General features: G+C 42.9%; 3 protein-coding genes across 5 annotated transcripts in view; 2 read left to right on the top strand and 1 right to left on the bottom strand.

Annotated features, from left to right (window-relative positions):
- Window positions 1-202: 202 nt before the first annotated feature.
- On the bottom strand, window positions 203-10324 carry KIN (Kin17 DNA and RNA binding protein). Its single transcript, XM_021530944.3, has 13 exons — window positions 10146-10324; window positions 9509-9603; window positions 8648-8691; window positions 8435-8557; window positions 7387-7568; window positions 6448-6496; window positions 6106-6163; window positions 4001-4124; window positions 3451-3501; window positions 3012-3080; window positions 2378-2477; window positions 2003-2103; window positions 203-1151 (listed from the first exon to the last, which is right to left on the bottom strand). Exons 1-13 carry the CDS (start codon window positions 10257-10259, stop codon window positions 1089-1091), a joined length of 1173 nt encoding a protein of 390 aa, XP_021386619.1. The 5' UTR covers window positions 10260-10324; the 3' UTR covers window positions 203-1088.
- Window positions 10325-10393: 69 nt separating this feature from the next.
- Window positions 10394-17450, top strand: ATP5F1C (ATP synthase F1 subunit gamma). 3 transcript variants are annotated; one of them, XM_021530945.4, is made up of 10 exons: window positions 10394-10470; window positions 11571-11605; window positions 12538-12669; window positions 13025-13229; window positions 13643-13786; window positions 14180-14244; window positions 14711-14866; window positions 15811-15907; window positions 16721-16758; window positions 17311-17450. In XM_021530945.4, the coding sequence occupies exons 1-9, from the start codon at window positions 10427-10429 to the stop codon at window positions 16725-16727; spliced, it is 885 nt and encodes a 294-aa protein (XP_021386620.3). In that variant the 5' UTR covers window positions 10394-10426; the 3' UTR covers window positions 16728-16758; window positions 17311-17450. The 3 variants fall into 3 exon arrangements, with proteins under 3 accessions (XP_021386620.3, XP_021386622.3, XP_077639813.2); XM_021530947.4 differs by lacking the exon at window positions 16721-16758; XM_077783687.2 differs by lacking the exons at window positions 16721-16758; window positions 17311-17450 and having other exon boundaries at window positions 15811-15911.
- A 2354-nt stretch (window positions 17451-19804) lies between these two features.
- TAF3 (TATA-box binding protein associated factor 3) overlaps window positions 19805-20279 on the top strand; it is a 113153-nt gene continuing 112678 nt past the window's right edge. The window contains exon 1 of the mRNA XM_021530948.3: window positions 19805-20049. Within this exon, the coding sequence (XP_021386623.1) occupies window positions 19884-20049 (166 nt within the window). The 5' untranslated portion in view covers window positions 19805-19883. The remainder of the gene's footprint in view (window positions 20050-20279) is intronic.

The following is a 20279-nucleotide window of genomic DNA, read 5'->3' as shown; positions in this document are numbered from 1 at the left end:
AGACCTTTCTAGGCAAGGAAAGGGAAAAGGTTCCAGAGATACAAAACCTCCAGGTCTTGGGTTTATTTTGCCCAGGACCACCCACGTTTGTTTTTTTTTTACCCAACTAATGTGGTGCACCAACCCAGCACTTCACTGTGCTCTTTGGTGAACTTAAATCAGCACCTGCCTCACAAATTGGAAAGGTTGGTAAGAACCACACTGGCCTAAAAAAGGTTTCTGTTTATTCCTGAAGTGCCTTAGAAATTAAACATTGCACAAAATGTGACACTTTAAAAAAAATAAAACAAATAATGTTGTATCATTTAGCACGAGTAACATTACTCATGTAGCAGAGCAACAATGGAAGAAAGGAAAAGGCTTTGGAAAACCAAAGGAGCAACCCCCAAAATTCGTATCTGCACAAGCTTCAGCTGGTATTCCAAGACACTTCACAAGTAACACCCATGGAGCAGCTCCATATGGAGTCCATATGAAGATAAATTTCATATCAGTATTATCAGGAGCCCTGACAAACCTGCTGGAGGTGTAACAACTTGCATTCTATCATCACTGATGTGCTGATCAAAAATAAACTGGCGACTGCACATAATAACCAGACCATTCTTACAGCACCAAGGAGATAACCCCTTGCAGCACTGCTATCTTCCTGCTATCCCCTTAATCCCTTGCCTTGTTCATGCACTCAGAAGTCCATTTTGGCTCTGGATTGAGAAGTGTGTTGTTTAAACTCCACTGGCTCCAACACACACTGCCTCCCTATAGGTAATTCTCTCTTCAGGACCTGCCCACATACCCCAGTTTGGAGGTCTCTGCTGCATTTTACAAAAGAAAATTAAAGCAAATATAACTTTGATACAAAATCAGATGAAAAATTTCCACTGATAGTATTTCCATAAACATTTTATGTAACAAATTGATGGCTATCTTTAAATAAATCAAGTTTGTTGTGTTTAATGTCTATATACATTATAAATACATATACACACAATTAAAACCCTGACATGGTAGAGTCTTGTGTCTGCCTGAAAGATGTCAGAAAGAAGGTTTTGAGAATCAAAATCTTCTCTGATGCATGATTTAGCACCTCAGGCAAGTTTGGAAACATCTTCATACTGGATATCTTCGACTCTGCGCCCTTTTAAAGGTCCCTGGAGAATGACAGGAAAAAAAAACAACACCACAATATAAAATTGTTTGTTTCTTGAATTCCCAACAGTAGGAGAGGTAAGGGGGACTTGTTCATAATACAATGCTCCTTGATTAATAATTTTCAGCCTGACCAGAGAATGTGACAGGGCCTCAACACCATCCCAGAAATCCTTTCACTTTCAGTTTGCTTTTAGTACCAAAGTTCCTGCTCTCATCAGGGAATCTGCACAGTCTCTACCCAAATCCTCCAGAATCCAACCTGGGCTGAGTTTGTGCAGTCCTTCTTTGAACTGCAAGCTGTTGTTTAAGAGTTTAACTTTTAGTCAATGTCCTCTGTGCTTTATCAATCAGTTTAAAGACTGGTTTTGCAAAGCAGAACAAAGAAAGAGCCACACAGATACATAGCATGGACTGATTGTTAACCATAACTGTTAACCATAAACAAGACAACAAATGAGCATGTAAAGCCCCACATTCCATCTGGAAAGGGCAGAAGAAAATTCACATCCTTGCATATTTTGCATTTTTTTACCTTCCCACAAAACAGTACCACAACAGCCATGCTCAAAATAAACACACAAAATATTTTCAAGTTCACAAACACATAAAATCTCCTTCAATTTCAAAACTTGCTAAATTCAGCACCCTAGCACCTTTCTGAAGATTCTCTGCAAAGACTAAGCCTGCAACAGGTGGGAATATGTGGTTGATAGGTGGGGGGTGTCCACTGAACTCTGCACACCACAAATCCCACCTGTAGGATTAAGGATAGCATGGTTCTTTGTGAAAGCTCTCCATGTACAGATGGAAAGCTCTCTGCAAACAAGAGCTTGCAATGTTTGATACTTACTGAGTCAATGGTTATTGTCACTGAAAACCTTTTCTCATTGATGGATTCCAAAATGCCTTCATTTCCCCTGTAGCCACCATTTAATACCATCACTTTCTTGCCTGAAATAAAAATAGGAAAAGAGTTACACAACAGGGTTCCAAACTTCTGCTGAAAAGTTTTTCCCCATCTTTCTTATCTTTCCCCTTTAAGTATTTAAGGTGGTCTAAGGTCTTCACAGCACCTTCCCTTTTGCAGGCTGAAAAACCCCAACTCTCTCAACCTGTCTTCTCAGGAGAGGTTATGGCACTTTCAAGTGGACGAATTATAATTAAAAAGAACTGAAATATAAATTTTGCAGTGGCAGAAGCTGAAAACAGAAGGAAACAGCTGTACCTGGTGCTGGTATTACAGTTTCTAGATGTGTCTGATCAAGCTTCAGCTTGTCCCCAGAGTCAATCACCTTCACAACTGCTGTGTATTTGTCAATCACTTCCTGTTTTGAAAGGCAGAGGCCAATCAGAAATACCAAACATTTTTCTCTACATTTACATTTCCAAGTTAACAAACTTTGGCATTGTGACTCTGCAATTCTGCATTTTCAAAACCAGAAAAACGCGAGGGCTCCAGCCTGGAGATTTTGTGTGCAAATGAGATCCTGCAGCTTAAAATATCAGTGTAGAACTGACTAGTCTTGGGTTAAAATATAACTGCATTGGTCTTGGTCACATCCCATGGACACAGGGATTATTCCCCAAGATGGATGTGTTAATAGGGACAAACTACACAGGTCAAAACCGTGCTTAAGAAAGGACCACTGAATCAATGACATGAAACCAATTCAGAGGTTTCATAAATGACATGAAACTAATTCACTGCCTGTCCAGAATAAGTCCCAATAGAGGTGAGGTGACATTTCAGTCCCCAACATTGTTGTCTTAAGGCTGAACAACCTGTGCAATGAAACAAATCTTCCTAAGTCACCTAATTCCAGAAAAGCCAAACCAATGTTTCCCACGGCCCACCTTACCTTAACAACTGCCTTCTTCTTGTGGTATTTCTCTCCGAGCTTTTTTGTTACAATTTTTACAATAATTTCCTGGGAGATTTGAAAGGAGAGAAAAAATAAAATACAGTGCTAAAACATGCAAACAACTCTACAAACTAAATTAACAGTACAGGAAGTAACAATAGTAAAGATGTGGCTTTCAGGAATTTGTGTATATTGTCAAATAACTGGCTCAAAGCAGCATCTCTCAAGACTTTTTTGGGTTTCTTTGACAAATACAGTTACACTTGAATTCATGATCTAATATGACAGCCCACAATGGGTCAAGAGCAGGAAAGAGAAAATAACTGTGAATTGAGTTTGCAACCTGCTTTTGGATCTTTACATTAATCAACAATGGCTTTAGAAATGCTGAATTGGCTGTATTTGGTATAATAATAATAATTTTAAAATCACTTACAGGATGTAACCAGTAGTCTCTTCGAGATGTTCTTTTCTTTTCCTCTTCAAGCTAAAGAACAACAACAAATAATCACCATTTACTTCCTCCTTCCACTGCAGCTTCCCCATGGCTTTGAACAGCTTTGAACCAATTCTCCACCCCAGGTCATGTAGGGAACAAAAGCAATCCCCAAACCCTAAATAAGGATAAGTCAGTATGGTCTTGCCTCATAAATCAATTTGATGAATCCAGGAACTCATGATAAAATGATGGTGATCTGTATTATTTTTGGCAAGTGTTTCTAGGTATTTTCTTCTCTTGCAAAATCTGTATTCCTTTACTTCCCAACACCTCAGTCATCTGGGGAATAGGGAGAACTGAGCAGCCAGTTTTATGAAGAAACGAAACCAGTTTTATGGGGAAATGAAATTATTTTGCCTGGTAAGATGTGAAAGTTGGAATTCCATATGAACTGAAGGTCTGAGGTCACTTCAAAAGGATGCCCTGGTGAAGTAGACATTGTCACAGCTACAAGGGCAGACAGAAACAGATCCTGCATGATTATTACCTCCATGATCTCATCCAGTGCAGATTTCTTCTTTTTCTCTTTGGACTGCCCAGAGCTATGAGGTGCTTCTTTTCTTTTAACTGCTCCCTCCACCATCTTCAGTGCATTCTGTCCAAGGACACTACTGCAAAAGTAAGATGGTGTTTTCACAGCAGATCTTACAATTTTTTTCCTCTACCAAGATGCATTTTAAGAACTGCTGTGCTGGTCTGCTTGATTTCAGTTGTCTCTGTCCCTTTGCAGACCCTACACAGCTCCTCCTCTAGAGCTGGTCTCCTTGGGGTGCAAACTCCATGTTCACTGAGGGTCACTGCTGGCATTCCAGCAGAATGGACACAGCCCAATGACCAATTCACCACTGCACAAGCAGAAAGTTGATCAAGGACTTGAGTTCAGTGAAGAAAACAAAAATTGATCTGCAAATAAGGTTTTCAAATTTGAAAGGAGAAACTTTAGAGAAGCCACCTGGACAGACGAACTCTCAGACATAACAGATATTTTAGAATTCCTTCCAGACAGAGATACTGAGTCTATCTGGCAATGGGAGAAAACACCCTGGAATCTGTGGAGAAGAGCTCCACACTCAGCAAACAAATGTCACCTACACAACAATATTCAAAATAGGCAAACAGCCTAAGAATTGTGGAAAATAAAGATCAATCAGCAGAAAAAGTTACATCTCAGGGATGAGGGAACATCTAGGTAAAGTGCAAACTACCCAGGGCAGCTTCAGTTCAGCCACTTTTATAACAGACATTGTACAGAGTAAAAAAATTGAGATATTGTTTCAACCTAAAAGATGAAGGCAGCTGTTCTGAGGTGAACAGTGATGCAATAATTAATATGGCCTTAGGACAAACTGCATGTTCCGCCTGTGGTAAGGATGTTGGATACACTCCCACAGGGAAGATACCCCACAGGAATGAAACGACAGAAATTGCAGTAGAAGCAACTTTAAGGGAAAAACTGTATTTCAAAGGAAATCTGAATAATCATGGAGTTTGAGAAAAAAACTGCACATTAAATCACAAATCAAATAGTAAGTATTTAAAAAGCATCTCATAAAGGGCAACATAAAATTGAAAGATAACAACTGCAGTGTCCATATTTAAAAAGACAAACATATCTGGCTGTGATCTTACTATACTACCATTTCAAAGTTTACAGATAAGTATTTTGTATATGCTGTGAAGAAATTAGACTACTTGATATATGATTTCACACTTGGCCAAATTTTAGCAAGGACCTGAAGTATTCCTCACTGAAACTATTCAAGTGAGAGTCTGAATTAAGTTTCAGAGTCATCTTAAGCAGAACTCAATGCTTAGGGATAATTTACAAGTTTTCCTTAAAGCCTGCAATCTGTCTCTATTATTGCAAAGAACTGCTTTACTGTCTCATTTTCTGTCTGGCACATATCCCATCAGATACCTTATCTAAGAGCTGAGTGAGATGAGGGAAAAGCTTTCTTTTTACCTGGAATACATTTAATTACAATATTGCCTCACATGAGAAGATGTACTGTTCAACAAACAGTTCCCCAGACTGCTGTAAGTCAGAATTATTTGCATTATTGATCCCTTTTGTCCTGCACTGCTTGTGGTCACAAGATGACAATTAAATTCCAGAGCTCTGGGAAGATTTATTTCAGGTAGATTTAGCTGCTTAAACGATGACCAAAGAAAGCATTGCCTCCAATTAGACAAGGCAATCAAACCTTTTAGGAACTAAAATTAACAAGTCAGGAATATCTATTCATAGAAGGCAGCTGGGACTAGATGGCATCACTGCAAAAGCTTGGCTGGATCCCTTTTCCACCCTCCATGGAGGAACCTGTGACTGCCTGTTACTGTATGGGCATCTGCCATGAAGCACAGAGAATTCAAGAAGGCTCCTCACAGCTCACATTTAAGCTACACCCACTCACCCATTTTAAATACAAAACCAACCATGAAGTCACCTAGTCACCCTTCTGAATACCAAGAGAGGATGAGAGGTTAGACTCCAAATATATCAGGACAAGACAATCCTTCCTGTTCATACAAATACCATTGTCATAGAAGTGCTTTGTAACAGTAAAGGTTGGCCTGAAATTCTTTTCTCACCTTGTTTTAGAAGATGCTGCGACTGAAGTACTTGCTCCTTTGTTTAAATTAAATGTAACTAAAAAAATAAAGAGACATTACTCTATTTCTATATTTTAAAATAACTGCATTGAAGGATGTTAACAATTTTTAAAATCTGCAAATAGAAAAGAATCATAAATTTGAAAATATTTACTAATCTATACTTTGGTTTAGCTTTTAAAGTCAATTAAACTTTGTAATACAGAATACTCTGCATTTCCACATTCCAATGCTCTTTATAACTGATCTCAAAGTACCAAGCAGGCTTCAATGCTCATTTCATCTGAATCACAAAAATTACATCCATCAAAATCTAGTTACCTTTTTCTTCTTCGTTTTCTCTATTCAGTTCAGTATAGACTGGCATTTCCTGCCAAATAAAAAAAAACAAGCACATTTAAAAAATCAAACAGAAAACTGAGTCAAGGTATCATAATCATTGATCAGCTCAGTTTTACAGACAGTAACTGTAATATTCAACCTGGCTTGATTTGTAAAAGATTAAAATTGAAAACATCATCTCATTACAGGCTCCTGTGCAACTCTCCAATTAATAGAGATGCTGCCTAAACTCGCTCAATTTCAGCATAAAAGGCAAGTAGCCTTGATGCATCAGTTTCCTCTATCTGAACCAGCATGATCTGACTGGTTTCTGGAAAGACTAATAATTCAAATAAGGAAATTCTGGTATCTTTCCAATTTTTTGGCACCGAAGACTCAGACCATTTAAATTTCAATTAATTTTAAATTAAGAAGCAGGTAATTGCTTACAACAGCATTTAAATGTAACTATCAATACCCAGGATCAAATGGGAGATTTCAGCCCCAGGCAACGCGTATGGGGGTCATAGCATGATGCCAAGTAAACAGATCCCAAATAACCACCAAAATAGAACTTTTCACTAGGTGAACTTGATTATGCCAGATCCCCCTGGTTATTTATCTCAGCCTCCTCAATGCACCAGGTACTTGTTATCTGCAGCCCTACATAGCTGTGAAATACCACAAATGAAGACATCATGCAGCTTAATGGATTATTTGCTCCTGCTTTGTAAATTCTAGAGTGATTTTTAAATCACTAATCACTAGAAGAGCAGTAATTATTTCTTCTTTAGTACTACTGCAAGCTGGGTACAATGTAATCCAAGTTAGGAAGCAAAGGAAATACCAGTGCAAGGCTTCCAGGAGCATCAAACTCCCCACTGACTTAACCACAAGAGCTTTGAGCTGAAGGTTCACACAGAGTGCAATTTTTCTCACCAGTTCTTTCCCCTCCAAACCTCTTCTAACTTGTTGCTCAATGAATTTAGCAGTTTTTTCCTCATCATCAAGGTCCTGTTTCTTCTTCCTCTCTTGTTCTTGCTGCCTGCGAATGGTCTCTGGGTCCCTGTCAATGTACTGAATGTACCAGCCTTTAGGAGTCTCATCAACCTTGCAAAGACCTAAAAGGTCAAGCAAAAACAAAGTAAAATTAACAATATCAAGATCATTTTTAGTCCATGTTCACTGTAGCAATGCAGATACTTCACCAGAGACAAGTGGGCTGCTAAAACTGACTTTGAATTATCTGTACCATGTGTTTCTGCCCTCAGCTACCCAGATGTGTTTGGACACAGGCCAGTGTACATTACAAAGGGCATGAAGTGTTTTACAAGACTTTCCTTATTGAAGAAAATGTTTCCTTCCCACTGTTTTAACAAGGAAGAAGACAGAAATCTAGCATGTATAAATGATATGCACTCACAGTACCATACTAAAGGAAATATTGCAGTACTGTGCTATTGTTACCGACTCTGGCAAGAGAGACTTTCCAAACTCTGCAACTGCTGGATGTATCCTGCAGAGCAAGGGCATCCAGAGCCAAAGTAAACTTTCTGTCACACCACAGTGCCATTAAATCTCTCTTCCTCCCACTAAACACAGAACTGCAGATCTCCAGCTCTAACCCTTCCACTAGGCCAGGAATTAAAGTCACTGCTTGCTTCTTGTCACCTCAGACATGGAAATAATCTGTAATTTTTAAATGGCAACTGTTAGCAGTTGATTCAGAATTTATCAGTGTATCCAGTAAATACAGACCAGCAGATGAAGCAAAGAAAAGCTCACAAGTGATGTACTCATCCCAGACGTCTCACATTTTCCACAAGCAAACTCCTAATGGTTAGCACAGAAATATGTTTGGAAATCTTTTTTTGTATATACAGGAGGAGAGGGGAAGAAAGAAAAAAGAACTAATATATTTACTGATCAATTACCAAGAATTCAATTACCCAATAATTTTAAGACTTCCCTGAGCAGGTACACCTACCTTCTCTCCCCAGCCATTTTGTAAAATCAGTCAGTGTCTCCCACTGTGTGGCATTCATGTGGATGTGTTCTCGATGGCTGATGTATTCATTGTACACAATATTATTGTGGACTCTCTTTGTTCCTAAAATACAGAATTATTATTACTATTATGTAGCTTGCACTGAACCAACAAAAGACACTAAGAAAAACAAAAAAACAGCAAAATATTTACCAAATCGCCTTCTGAGCAATTCTAGGAAATCATTTCGGAATTCCCTAAGGAAATAAAAAAAAAAATATCTTTAGTAAGCTTTAACAACTAAGAAGCAATTTTCTGTTGTCATTAAGAATTAAACATCTGAATACTCTTTTGAGCTGAGTGTGACAATATTCAGACACATTTCCCTTTTGCAGCAGACCAGGATCAAACACAGGATGAAACACAATATGATACATGCACACACCTCAAATGTACAAGACAGTAACAGCCTCTCAAAGGCATAAAATGGAGCAAAGGAATCTCAACACCTCCCACTAATTGCTGGTGTTTGGTTACCAGGTGTCTTCCCAGGCTGACAGACACAGAGCAGAGGGCAGGACAAAGGGCAGAGGAGTGGATGGAGCAGATGGATCACTCATCTCCCTGCTAATTCCAGGGCTGCAGCATAAAACCTCACTTCAAACTCGTGCTGAGGACAGTTCCAGTCATCCCAGCTGTCACGTAAGTCAGCTGGACAAAGGCCTGGGAGAAGCTGGGGGATATCAGTCCCTCCCCTGACTTGCTCTTTCATTGTTATGGCTCTTTTAGCTTGTGTGTGTGTGGCAGTCATTCAGCAGGGACAGAAAAGTGATGTATTTTTAACACAGAGCAACTTTAAACAGGATTACAACATGAGACAAAACTGAATAAAATCATGAAATCTCTTATCTAAAGTTTAAAGGTGGCATTGTAATTTTCAATTACAAGAAGACCTGACACTAACATGTATCAAAATAAAGTGTCTTCAATGGGGCATTATTGGATCTTAGGGGTATGGCTGTGCAGACCTGACACAGGCATGAAGATCTGGGTAAGAAGATACAGAAAACTTACTCAGAGAAATAATCCATGAATTGCTGAGGATTTTCAGAAGCCAGCAGCAACTGCCTCTGGTGGGACTCAGACATGCAGTGACATTTGAAGCCATTCTATGAAGCAGAAATAAATACCTGGCTTGTCTTCGTCTCATTTTGCAACACTCACAGATTAAGAGATTACTAAAAATCCTACAAATAAACTACTACAAATAAACTCCTACAAGTATGATCGCAGCTCCCACAATGTTCCCCTCGATAGTACTGGGGACATTTACAAGGGAGATTGACAGAACGAGGGACAAGGGCTTCAGACTGATAGGGGGCAGGGCTAGATGGGATATTGGGAAGAAATTCTTCCCTCGGAGGGTGGCGAGGCCCTGGCACAGGGTGCCCAGAGCAGCTGTGGCTGCTTCATCCCTGGAAGTGTCCAAGGCCAGGCTGGACAGGGCTTGGAGCATCCTGGGACAGCGGAAGGTGTCCCTGCACATGGCAGGGGGTTGGAAGTGGATGAGCTTTAAGGTCCTCCCAAACCAAGCCATTCCATGAGATCGGAGCTGCCACAAGAGCTGACCCCAGGAGAACCGGGACTCCTTCCTTAGACGGGGACCGGAGCCACCCGAAGGAGCGGGGACCCCCGCAACGCCCGCAGATACCTCATCACGGCACTGCTTCTGGCACATCTGGCAGTACCAGCGCAGCTTCTGCAGCCCCTTCGACTTGATGCGGTTGGCGATGGCCTTGGGGCTGAGGAAATCCGACTTCCCCATGACGCCGGTCAGGTCCTGGTCGTGGTTCTGTTCCTGATCCCGGTCCCGGTCCGGCTCCCGCCCCCTCCGGAAATGGCGGCGGCGCCCTGGAAGCGGATCCCGGCGGGGCCGCGCAGGCGCGCTGCGGGCGCGCTGACCTTCAGCGGGGCTGTGGTGGAGGCGCCGCCATGTTCGCCCGGGGCGCCGCGGTCGCGCTGGTCCAGCCGCAATGGTACCGGCACGGGCTGGGACGGGCGCTCTGGGCACGGGGGAACGCGTCCCGATGGCCGGGGCGGCTCTGCGGGGTGAGGGGGGGATGGCTTCCCTTGGCCGTGCGGCGCCTGGGGGCGGCGGGGTCGCGGCCGCGGGCGGCCCGTGAGGGGCTGTGGGCTCTGAGGGGAGGTGGCGGAGCCGGTGCCGGGAGATGAGGGCAGCGGGGACCCGCAGGGAGGGAGGCTCCGTCCTCGGTGGGTGGGAGAATGGGACAGGCAAGGGTTAAAGGGACAAGTTTATACATGGCAGGAGACCCTGCTCTGGCCTCCTCTGCTTCGTTTTAATAGCCTTTAGAAATGAATTGCATTGCACGAAGCTTTGTTTAAAAATATTTCTTTCTAATTTGCCCTTCTAATGCCCTCGTTTGCCCCGTGCCCTTAGCCGAGGCGTTAAACCTTTCTCTGTGCTCGGCGCTGCCGAGTCCTGGGGCCGCTTCGGGGCCCCTCAGCTCAGGGAGGACTCGGAGGTGCAGGGGCGAGTCCGGAGAAGGGGAACTGGGAAGGGTCTGGAGCCCAAGTCCTCTGAAGAACAGCTGGAAGAGCTCAGCCTGGAGAAGAGGAGGCTCGGGGTGACCTTATCACTCTACAGCTCCCTGACAGCGCAGCGCAGTCAGGTGGGAGTTGGCCTCCTCTCAGCGACATGACAACACAGGTTTAGGTTGTTTCTTCACAGTTTCTTCACAGAAGTCGTGGTTAGGCATTGGAATGAGCTGCCCAGGGAGGTTGTGGAGTCCCTGTCCCTGGAGGTATCTGCAGAAAGACTGGATGTAGCACTCAGTGCCCGTGGCTTAGTTAGGGCACCACTTAGATAAGGTGGTGTTCAGTCATAGGTTGGACTTGATGGTCTCAGAGGTCTTTTCCAACCTAATTGATTCTGTGAAATTATATAAGGTAGGGAAGGATGAAGGTGTGCATGCAAGCCACAGGTAAGAGTGGCTTCTCTCTGCCACACGTTTTGTAAGAAACAGCAACATCACCCTGAAAGGGACTTGCCCTTGGCAGGTGTTGGTTTGCTGGAGAGCTAGTGAATTATCCTAATTTCTCCTGCATTCCTTTTCAGGGGCCAAGTCAGGAATATGGCAACGCTAAAAGACAGTAAGTAAAGGGTTTATCTGCTCTTGAGAGGGGCAAAATGTTGCAGGAAAGCCATATGTTGAAAACCATATGTTAAAGCATACTGTTTAGCCTCTGTTGGGTATGATTGTGATGTATAACAATGATATATAGGCCTGCAGTGCTAATCACATTAAACAAGTGTCCTTCAGAAAAGGAGTTGCTTGAAGTGGCTTTGGCAGTAATTTAAATGTCTTTTTATAGTTTTACTCAAATAGATTTTAAAAATATTTTTATTGTATGTGCTAAACCAGATTTCTGCTCACCTATAAGAGTTAAGTTCTCTTATGTTTATTTCCTTGTGCTTTTGTGCAGCATTTGGGGGGAAAAAGGATTGACTGAATGGTTTCAGTGTGATAATGCTTCCTTAAGCCATCCCTCATAGTTATTATATAGGGATATTGCCTTGGAATTGTGCTTGTCAATGGGATACCTGTTTTGGTTACTTTTTCTATTAGTGTTTTTACAGATCTCATTTTACCACAGTCTAAACAGAGGAGGAAATTTATTCTGTCTTCACACTATGGGGACTTTTTTGTTTGTTTGTTTCCTCTGCTTGTCATCTGTGAAAGATGACATTATACCTCAAATAATATATTTGTGAAACAGGTAGAGGTGGAAGCAAAGAGAATAGTAAATAGACTTCATGTTGGGATAAATACTAAATGAATGTTATATCTGAAGGAGATAACATCTCTATTGTAAAGATGAATCTGTGTTAGCTACATTCTTAGTCTTACTGCAAGTACCGAGGTCTTTCATGAGGTTTATTTCTGTGATGTTTGTTTATTTATTTCTTCTTCTTTGAGGAACATGGCAAAATATTTTTTTATGGCTCTTGCTGGCATTTTGTTGTTTGGGCTTGAGTCACAGTGCCCAGTACAGCCCATGACCTTCAACTCTTAACCTTGCAGTCACCAGGCGTTTGAAGTCCATCAAGAACATCCAGAAGATCACCAAGTCCATGAAGATGGTTTCTGCAGCCAAATACGCAAGAGCTGAGAGGGAGCTGAAGCCTGCGAGGGTCTATGGAACAGGAGCTCTGTGTGAGAGAGAGATCTTGCACTTAGTGATGGGGGAGTAGAAGAGGAGGTTTTCATAGTGGTGATAAAATGCCAAGGCTTTTTAACCTTCGAGTAGTCTGTTTCCAAAAGAATTTGCACAGTGAACTTCACTGAGTGACATCTGATCAGAGCTGTGACTGGCTCTGAATTGTTTATTCCTCACTTCTGGTCTGACCGTGTGCAAACTTGGAACAATTGCAAAGGAGATAAAATTAATCTGTCTGAGATCTGGAGTCCCTTTGGTATTGGTTTTAGTTAGAATATTTCAGAGCATTTTTTATTACTTACTAGCTTTTTTGGCACCCTTGAAAAATGTTATGATCTTTTTTTTTTTCAGCTCTGTATGAGAAAGCAGAAATAAAGCCACCTGAGGACAAGAAGAAACACCTCCTTATTGGTGTGTCCTCTGACCGAGGCCTGTGTGGTGCTATTCATACATCTATTGCTAAAACCTTGAAGAATGAAATTACCAACCTCTCAAATGCAGGGAAGGAGGTTATGGTGGTTGGAGTAGGTGACAAGATCAGAGGCCTGCTTCAAAGGTAAAAAGGATGGGGTCCAAAAGTTTAGTTTAGAGTTTTGTTGTCTCTGGTAGAAATTTCAAGACTGTAGGATTGTGTGCCATTGGCAGGAAATTGCATTTAAGGGAACTGTGTTAAATTCGAGTTCCTGTAAAAAAAAACCTGCAAATACTTTAAAAGTGGTTTTGATAATGTCACAATTTGAGAGTCTGCTGCACAGCACTATTATATTCTTGAAATAAAAGCTGGCAACTGATGCTGTTACACGTGTGTATTGTGTAGTTTAACTAAAGGCAAAGTTTCTTTCAGACTCTAATTCAGTAAAATGTTTCATTCTGAACACTCCTAAATTACAAACAGTTAGTTCTAGTAAGTCTTACTGCTCGTATTTTAGAGCATCCACTTGGTTCTAGCAGACTTTTGTGTTGCTGCAGGACACATGGCAACTATTTCCTGCTGACATTCAAAGAGGTGGGACGGAGACCTCCGAGTTTTGGAGATGCTTCAGCCATTGCTTTAGAGCTGTTAAACTCTGGGTATGAATTTGATGAAGGCTCTGTCATCTACAATCGGTTCAGGTAAGGTTGAACTAAACTTCACTGGAAAAGTACTTGGCAGAATGCTTCCAAGAGTATATTGGCCTGATGAAGTTGTATGAAAACTGAAAGGGAATATGAAAGGGAATATATGGCATATTCACTTCTTGATTTTGTTGTGTGTCAAGAACTGGGCTGTTTTTTCTAGCAGCTGTGGTTAGAACTCCCTTTTTGACTTGTGTGTAGTGAACACTGTAACATTTACAGTCAGCACATCATTATATCCATGTGGTATCCAAGATCTTTTCATCAGTGTTATCACAAAACCTTGTGGCATTGCAAAGCCAGAAGTTGTCTATTCTAATTTGATTTGAACCATTCTGTTTAGAGTCAGTTCAGTTGAACTGAAGAACCTGTTTTGCTCTTTTTGTACAGGTCTGTCATCTCTTACAAGACTGATGAGAAACCAATCTTCTCCTTTGAAACGGTGGCTGGCTCTGGTAAGTAGGGAGCTAGAAACCACCAGTTACATGCAGTGATAAATCACAAGAAAAGTACTCTGAAAATGGGACTATGGTATTTTAAAACATCTTATTATGGTGCTTGTATCATAGTTTAACAGATAGTTTTGTCTTGGCCAAGATCAGTCCAAGGCTGGCTCAGAAAGGTGCTCTCCGAGAATGTTTCTGCAGCATTGTAAGGGAAAGTTAAACATAATATGGTAATAATGTATTTTGCTTTGGTCTGACTTTCCTAATATTAAATTGAACTAAAACACATAAAACAGTTAACAGAATTATAAGTAGCATAGAGATTCTGAAGGTACACATAATATGTTCAGGGAGTCTCTCTGTACTGCCTTAAGTACTGAAACAGTCCAGACAAGTAATCTTCTCTGTGTCATTGTATTTTGCTGGAAGTAGCAAATCTTGGATGTGTCTAAGTTTGCTCCTCCATGGTTTGCAGAAAGCCTAAGTATCTATGATGATCTTGATGCTGACGTGCTGAGAAACTACCAGGAGTTCACGCTAGCAAACATTCTGTACTACTCCCTGAAAGAATCCACCACCAGCGAGCAGAGCGCCAGGATGACTGCCATGGACAACGCTAGCAAGAATGCTTGTAAGCTGCTCCCTGGGTTCTCCAGGACTTCAGTTGTTCAGCAACAAAGTGTTGACCTCCCTTTCTGTAATCCTTTCCTTCAAAAATCAGCTTTTTCCTGTCTTAATTCCACTTTGAGTGGTTTTTTTTAGCCAGTACAATTGAGATTCTGTTTCAAATGTGAGCTGTATGTAGACTCTGGAAAGAGGGATTGCTGTTGAGAAACAAGCCTAGGACTGGAAGTGAAATAACAGATTATTTAAAAGGCATATGAAATACTAAACTAATCTTACAATGGCTAAATATTCTCTATGCTCCTCTCATGTGGCTGCTCTGAGAATTTCCTGAATTCTTATAAATCTTTACTTACTCATTCAGGAAATATAATTAGTGCAGTGCAATTTAAAGGTGGAGGAACTTAAACAGTAGTTCAATACCACCTGTCATGGAGCAAGTAGAGAATATATGAGTATTCCTTGGAAGGATACTGGTGATTGAAACTGATGTGATGTGCAATTGGGCTGCCTGCAATGGTGGGCATGGCTCTGATGACCAACTTGAGAGAAAGAGGTGATACCTGAAATAATTGAGAAAAAAATAATGGAGAAAAATCTCTCCTTTTGCCACAACTTGAAGGAAATAACAATGCAGTTAATTGACAGTGAAATCTAATTCCAAAGCTAATGATGCCTGCTTGTGTTATGTTACAATAAGCAATGTCAGGCCTGGTATTTACAAGTCTGCCAGCTGTTCTGCAGATGTTTGACTGACAAGCTTAGTTCTCAAGCTGGTTTATAGATGGTTTCTTGGTAATATTACCTGCAGGGAAAAAATGTCAGGTGCACTAAACCTCTTGTGTCTTGTAAACCACTGCAAATAACTTGGATATTGTGCCCATAGAGCTTCTCTGTATCTGCATTTATACACTCATTTTGTGTTTAAACTCCAATCTGGCCTTATTCCAGCCGAGATGATTGACAAGCTGACCTTGACGTTCAACCGCACCCGCCAGGCCGTCATCACCAAGGAGCTCATTGAGATCATCTCTGGTGCTGCTGCTCTGTGAGTATCTGTATGAACGTGCAGTCAGAGCTGTTGCAGTCATGTGCTCTTGTGTGCCAGGGTAACAGGCAAACTTTGGGATTGTAGGTCCTAAAACCAGAGGGAAGGCAGTCCCTGGCATGGCTCCCAAGCTTTTCAGCTTGCGCAGTTCTACTAACCAGAGCGAAGTTTGGCAGTTTTTTCTGATCAAATACAGTTTAAAAGCTGGTAAAATAGATCTTCAGCCTCACCAAGCATCCTTGCCTGGAGAGGTGAGGATTTTCCTTCTGGCCTTTGGTGGATTTTCCCCCTCTTCCCTTTTACCTGGACATTTCCTGCTTTGCCCGGTCAAATAGCCCAGTAGTGTTGAGTGGGGGAGAGCAAATGATGTGACTGAAATGCTTTTGGATAAATCAGGTGTTCAGAAGTTGAGAGTTTGGGTCTGGGTTTACAAGGAGGGAATTTCCGGAATCTTTTATATGGAATATGTATTTTACTTGAAATTTAGTATTTTGCTTGTTTGCCTGAGGATGAGGCTTTGTGCAGGTGTGTGCTGCAGGTTACAAATGTGTGGGGCTAGACCACAATTTGTAACTGCATGTAGCTCACATGTACTACTGTAACAGTTAAAAATTTGTGCTCTGTACAGAAATACATGTGTTCATATCCTGTGTATTTACAGAATGCCTGGAATATGTACTTTATATTATTTTGGTGCTGTATTGTGCTCCTCACAATACATTTGTGGTCATAAATCCGTGCAGTTTTGCCTGAATTTGCATGAGTTGCTTCCTAACCTGCTTGTTTTGTTTTTTCTCATAATACCATAACCAGGGATTAATCGGAAAAAGCGGTTCAGCCAAATCCAAGAGGTAAAGTTATGTCATAGAAGTTGGATTGTGTTTTAAAAATAATTAACACAGAAAATACAAAGTTAGATGAGGAAGACAGAATTAAATGGTCTTGGTCAGACAGAAGCTTTCCTTCCTAAAGAGCTGTGAAATTGGACATTTTTAGTTTGAATTTGTCCAAAGAGTTCTTATTTTTCAGTAATTTTAAGGAAAATATGTCCATGGTAGCATAATCCCAGATGAGTTATAATTTTCTGTGGGTTTTTTTTCTCTATTGTTGGATTCATTTGCAATTGCTGTTTGAATTTTTGTATAGTGGTCTGACTTTATGCAATTACTTAAAGGTGTCTGTATGTCAGACATACATAAAGAGGTTTCTGTATTAACATGAACATATTCAAAATCTAAAATGTAAGGAAAATTTCAAAATTTAAAATGTAAGAAAAAAATAGATGTGATGAATCGTTGGGGGGTGGTGAGGAATATTAATGAAGTATTCAAATTGGGGAAAATAGCAGTTTAAAATAAATAAATAGATGAAAGGATTTTGATTTGTTTCAATTTTATTTACAGGTGAAGAGGAGCTCTTCTGAGCATATGTGGTTTAGCCTGCCTGTGTCTGTGTTAACAAGACTGCTCTGTTATCTTGTGAAGAAGTGGAAAAGCCCCAGAAATTTGTAAATTCATACAATAAACGACCTCCGTGAAACAGATCCTTTTGCTTGTCTGTGGAGCAAATGCTCTTGGAGTCTAAATATCTGGGTTGGGCTTGGGTGTGCTTTGAAACTTTGTTTCTTAGAAGTCTGTGCTCTACACTTTTTGTTTATTTGCCATGTGAAACATGTAAGTGGATGTTTCTTTTGAAGAGTGGAAGAGATTTTCTAACTTCACCCTGACTTTGAAAATGAAATTATCTACTTTGAGAGGTACATTGTATTGTGGGCTCAAGGAGAAGACTGGAATAACCTCTGCATCACACAGCTAGAACACTGATATCTCTTATTATAATTTTGTATTGCTACTGTTTGCAGATGTTGAATTTTTAAAATTAAGTGATGTGATTGGTTGAGTCACTACAGAGGTTATTTAGAATGCACAGTTTATTGCATGGTCAGTGTGTGTATAGAAATGTAAATGTTGGAGGACTGGGGCACCTCTCCTGAGGAGAGTTTGTTCTCAAACCCTGAGAGTTTTCAGCCTGGAGAAGGTCCCAGGGAGACCTTTCAGCATCTGAAGGGGCTCCAGGGGAGCTGAAAAGCGACTTTGGATAAGGACATGGAGCAGCAGGATGAGGGGCAATGGCTTTAAACTGATGGAGGGCAGGGATAGATTGGATGTTGGGAAGAAATTCTCTACTGTGAAGGGGGTGAGGTCCTGGCACTCGTTGCCCAGAGAAGCTCATACTGGTCCCAGTATGGAGCTCTGAGGGCACCACCCTCAGGACCTTGAGCTGTTAACCAAACCAGGAGCTTCAGGACTTTGTTCGGGGTCCAGGTCCTGCTCTTCAGGCAGCAGATGTGAGATGTGTGACTGACACAACAGACTACTCATAAACTAAAGTGCTAATTTATGAACTAATTAGGGTTTCATACTGGAGTAATAATATAGTATAATAGAGTTCTGTTATTTACAGTTCTGTCCTCCATGCTCTTGATTAGTTACACACAACTACTGAGTTACAGTTTAGCTCTTGTGTATCTCCACAGGTACCACTGAGTAAGAGCTGCGCTGCTCCTTCTTGCACCTCCTACACCACTCAGTTACTGTAAATTTTGTTTCTGGATCCTTTTTGCCACCGGAGTTCCATCCTTTTCCCTACTTGTTTTTTTTCCCCAATTAAACAAGTCATCGAGAAACAGTTTTTTCCTTATTGCTGCCAATTTGGTGTTCCATCCAGCTGGAAAGAAAAAAAAAGGAGAAAAATAACCTCCCTGGGCAGCCTGTTCCAGTGCTCTGCCACCCTCTGCGTAATGAAGTTCTTCCTCCTGAGGAGGTGAAACTCCTTGTGATTTGGTTTTCTTATGGTCATTGCTCCTTATCCTGTCACTGCTCATCACTTAGAAAAGTCTGACACCATCCTTTTGACAGCTCTCTGAGATATTTATTTAGAGATATTGAGATTATTTATAGAGACCATAGAATCACAGGATGGTTCGGGTTGGAGGGGACCTTAAAGATCACCTTGTTGCACCCGCTGTGATGGGCAGGGACACTTCACTATCCCACCAGACTTTCAATACCACCACGAATGAGACATCCCCAGCTTCTCTGGCTACGCTGTGCCAGTGCTTCATCACCCCCACAGTGCAGAATTTCTTCCCCATATCCCATCAAAAACTCCTTCTCAGTTCGAAGCCATTGTAAACAGCCTTGTCGCATCCTTTCTGTACGATCCCTTGGGGCAGTGGGGGACATTCAGCGGCGCTGCGATACCGAGAGTGGTCCGTGTACCGTGTCCCGCTGCGGTACCGAGAGTGGTCCGTGTACCGTGTCCCGCTGCGGTACCGACAGTGACACATGTACCGTGTCCCGCTGCGGTACCGACAGCGGCACATTTACCGTGTCCCGCTGCGGTACCGACAGTGACACATCTACCGTGTCCCGCTGCGTACCGACAGTGGCCCGTGTTCCGTGTCCCGCTGCGGTACCGAGAGTGGTCCGTGTACCGTGTCCCGCTGCGGTACCGACAGTGACCCGTGTACCGTGTCCCGCTGCGGTACCGACAGTGGCCCGTGTTCCGTGTCCCGCTGCGGTACCGACAGTGACCCGTGTACCGTGTCCCGCTGCGTACCGACAGTGGCCCGTGTTCCGTGTCCCGCTGCGGTACCGACAGTGGCACATGTACCGTGTCCCGCTGCGGTACCGACAGTGACACATGTACCGTGTCCCGCTGCGTACCGACAGTGACCCATGTACCGTGTCCCGCTGCGTACCGACAGTGGCCCGTGTTCCGTGTCCGACCCCGGCGTGTCCCGCGCGCTGCGGGCCGCGGCCTCGGTTGCTGCGGGCGGCGTTCCCGCGCTCCGCCCCGCTCGATGCGCTCGGCGCTGGAGCGGCGCTGCCTGGCGGGGGCGGGGCGGCGCCAAGATGGCGGCGGCGGCGGCGGGCGGTGCGTGAGAGCTCCCGCGGCCCCCGGCCCCGGCGGGATGTGCGAGACCTACTCCCGCTGGCTGCTGCGGGTGTCGGTGGCGCAGATCTGCCAGGCCCTCGGCTGGGACTCCGTGCAGGTCTCGGCCTGCGACCTGCTCACCGACGTGCTGCAGCGGTACCTGCAGGGGCTGGGCCGGGGCTGCCACCGCTACTGCGAGCTCTGTGAGTGTGGGCTGGGGCTGGGCCGGGGGGATGCGGCTGGACGCGGTCCTCGGAGGCCTCAGTGGGTGGCCCTGCTTGAGCAGGGTCCGGGCTGAGTGAGCTCCGTGAGCCCTGCCGGGCTCGGCCATCCCGCCAAGGAAACAGCGCTGGACACTGGCGGGCCAGGGCAGGAGCGCGGGGTGCGGGGCTTGGGCAGGGCAGGAGGGCACAGGGAGGTGGTGTGGGCAATG

This window comes from Lonchura striata, chromosome 1A (assembly GCF_050655825.1).
Source record: "Lonchura striata isolate lonStrDom1 chromosome 1A, ASM5065582v1, whole genome shotgun sequence".
NCBI lineage: Eukaryota > Metazoa > Chordata > Aves > Passeriformes > Estrildidae > Lonchura > Lonchura striata.
This window is presented reverse-complemented; position numbering and strand designations above follow the sequence as displayed.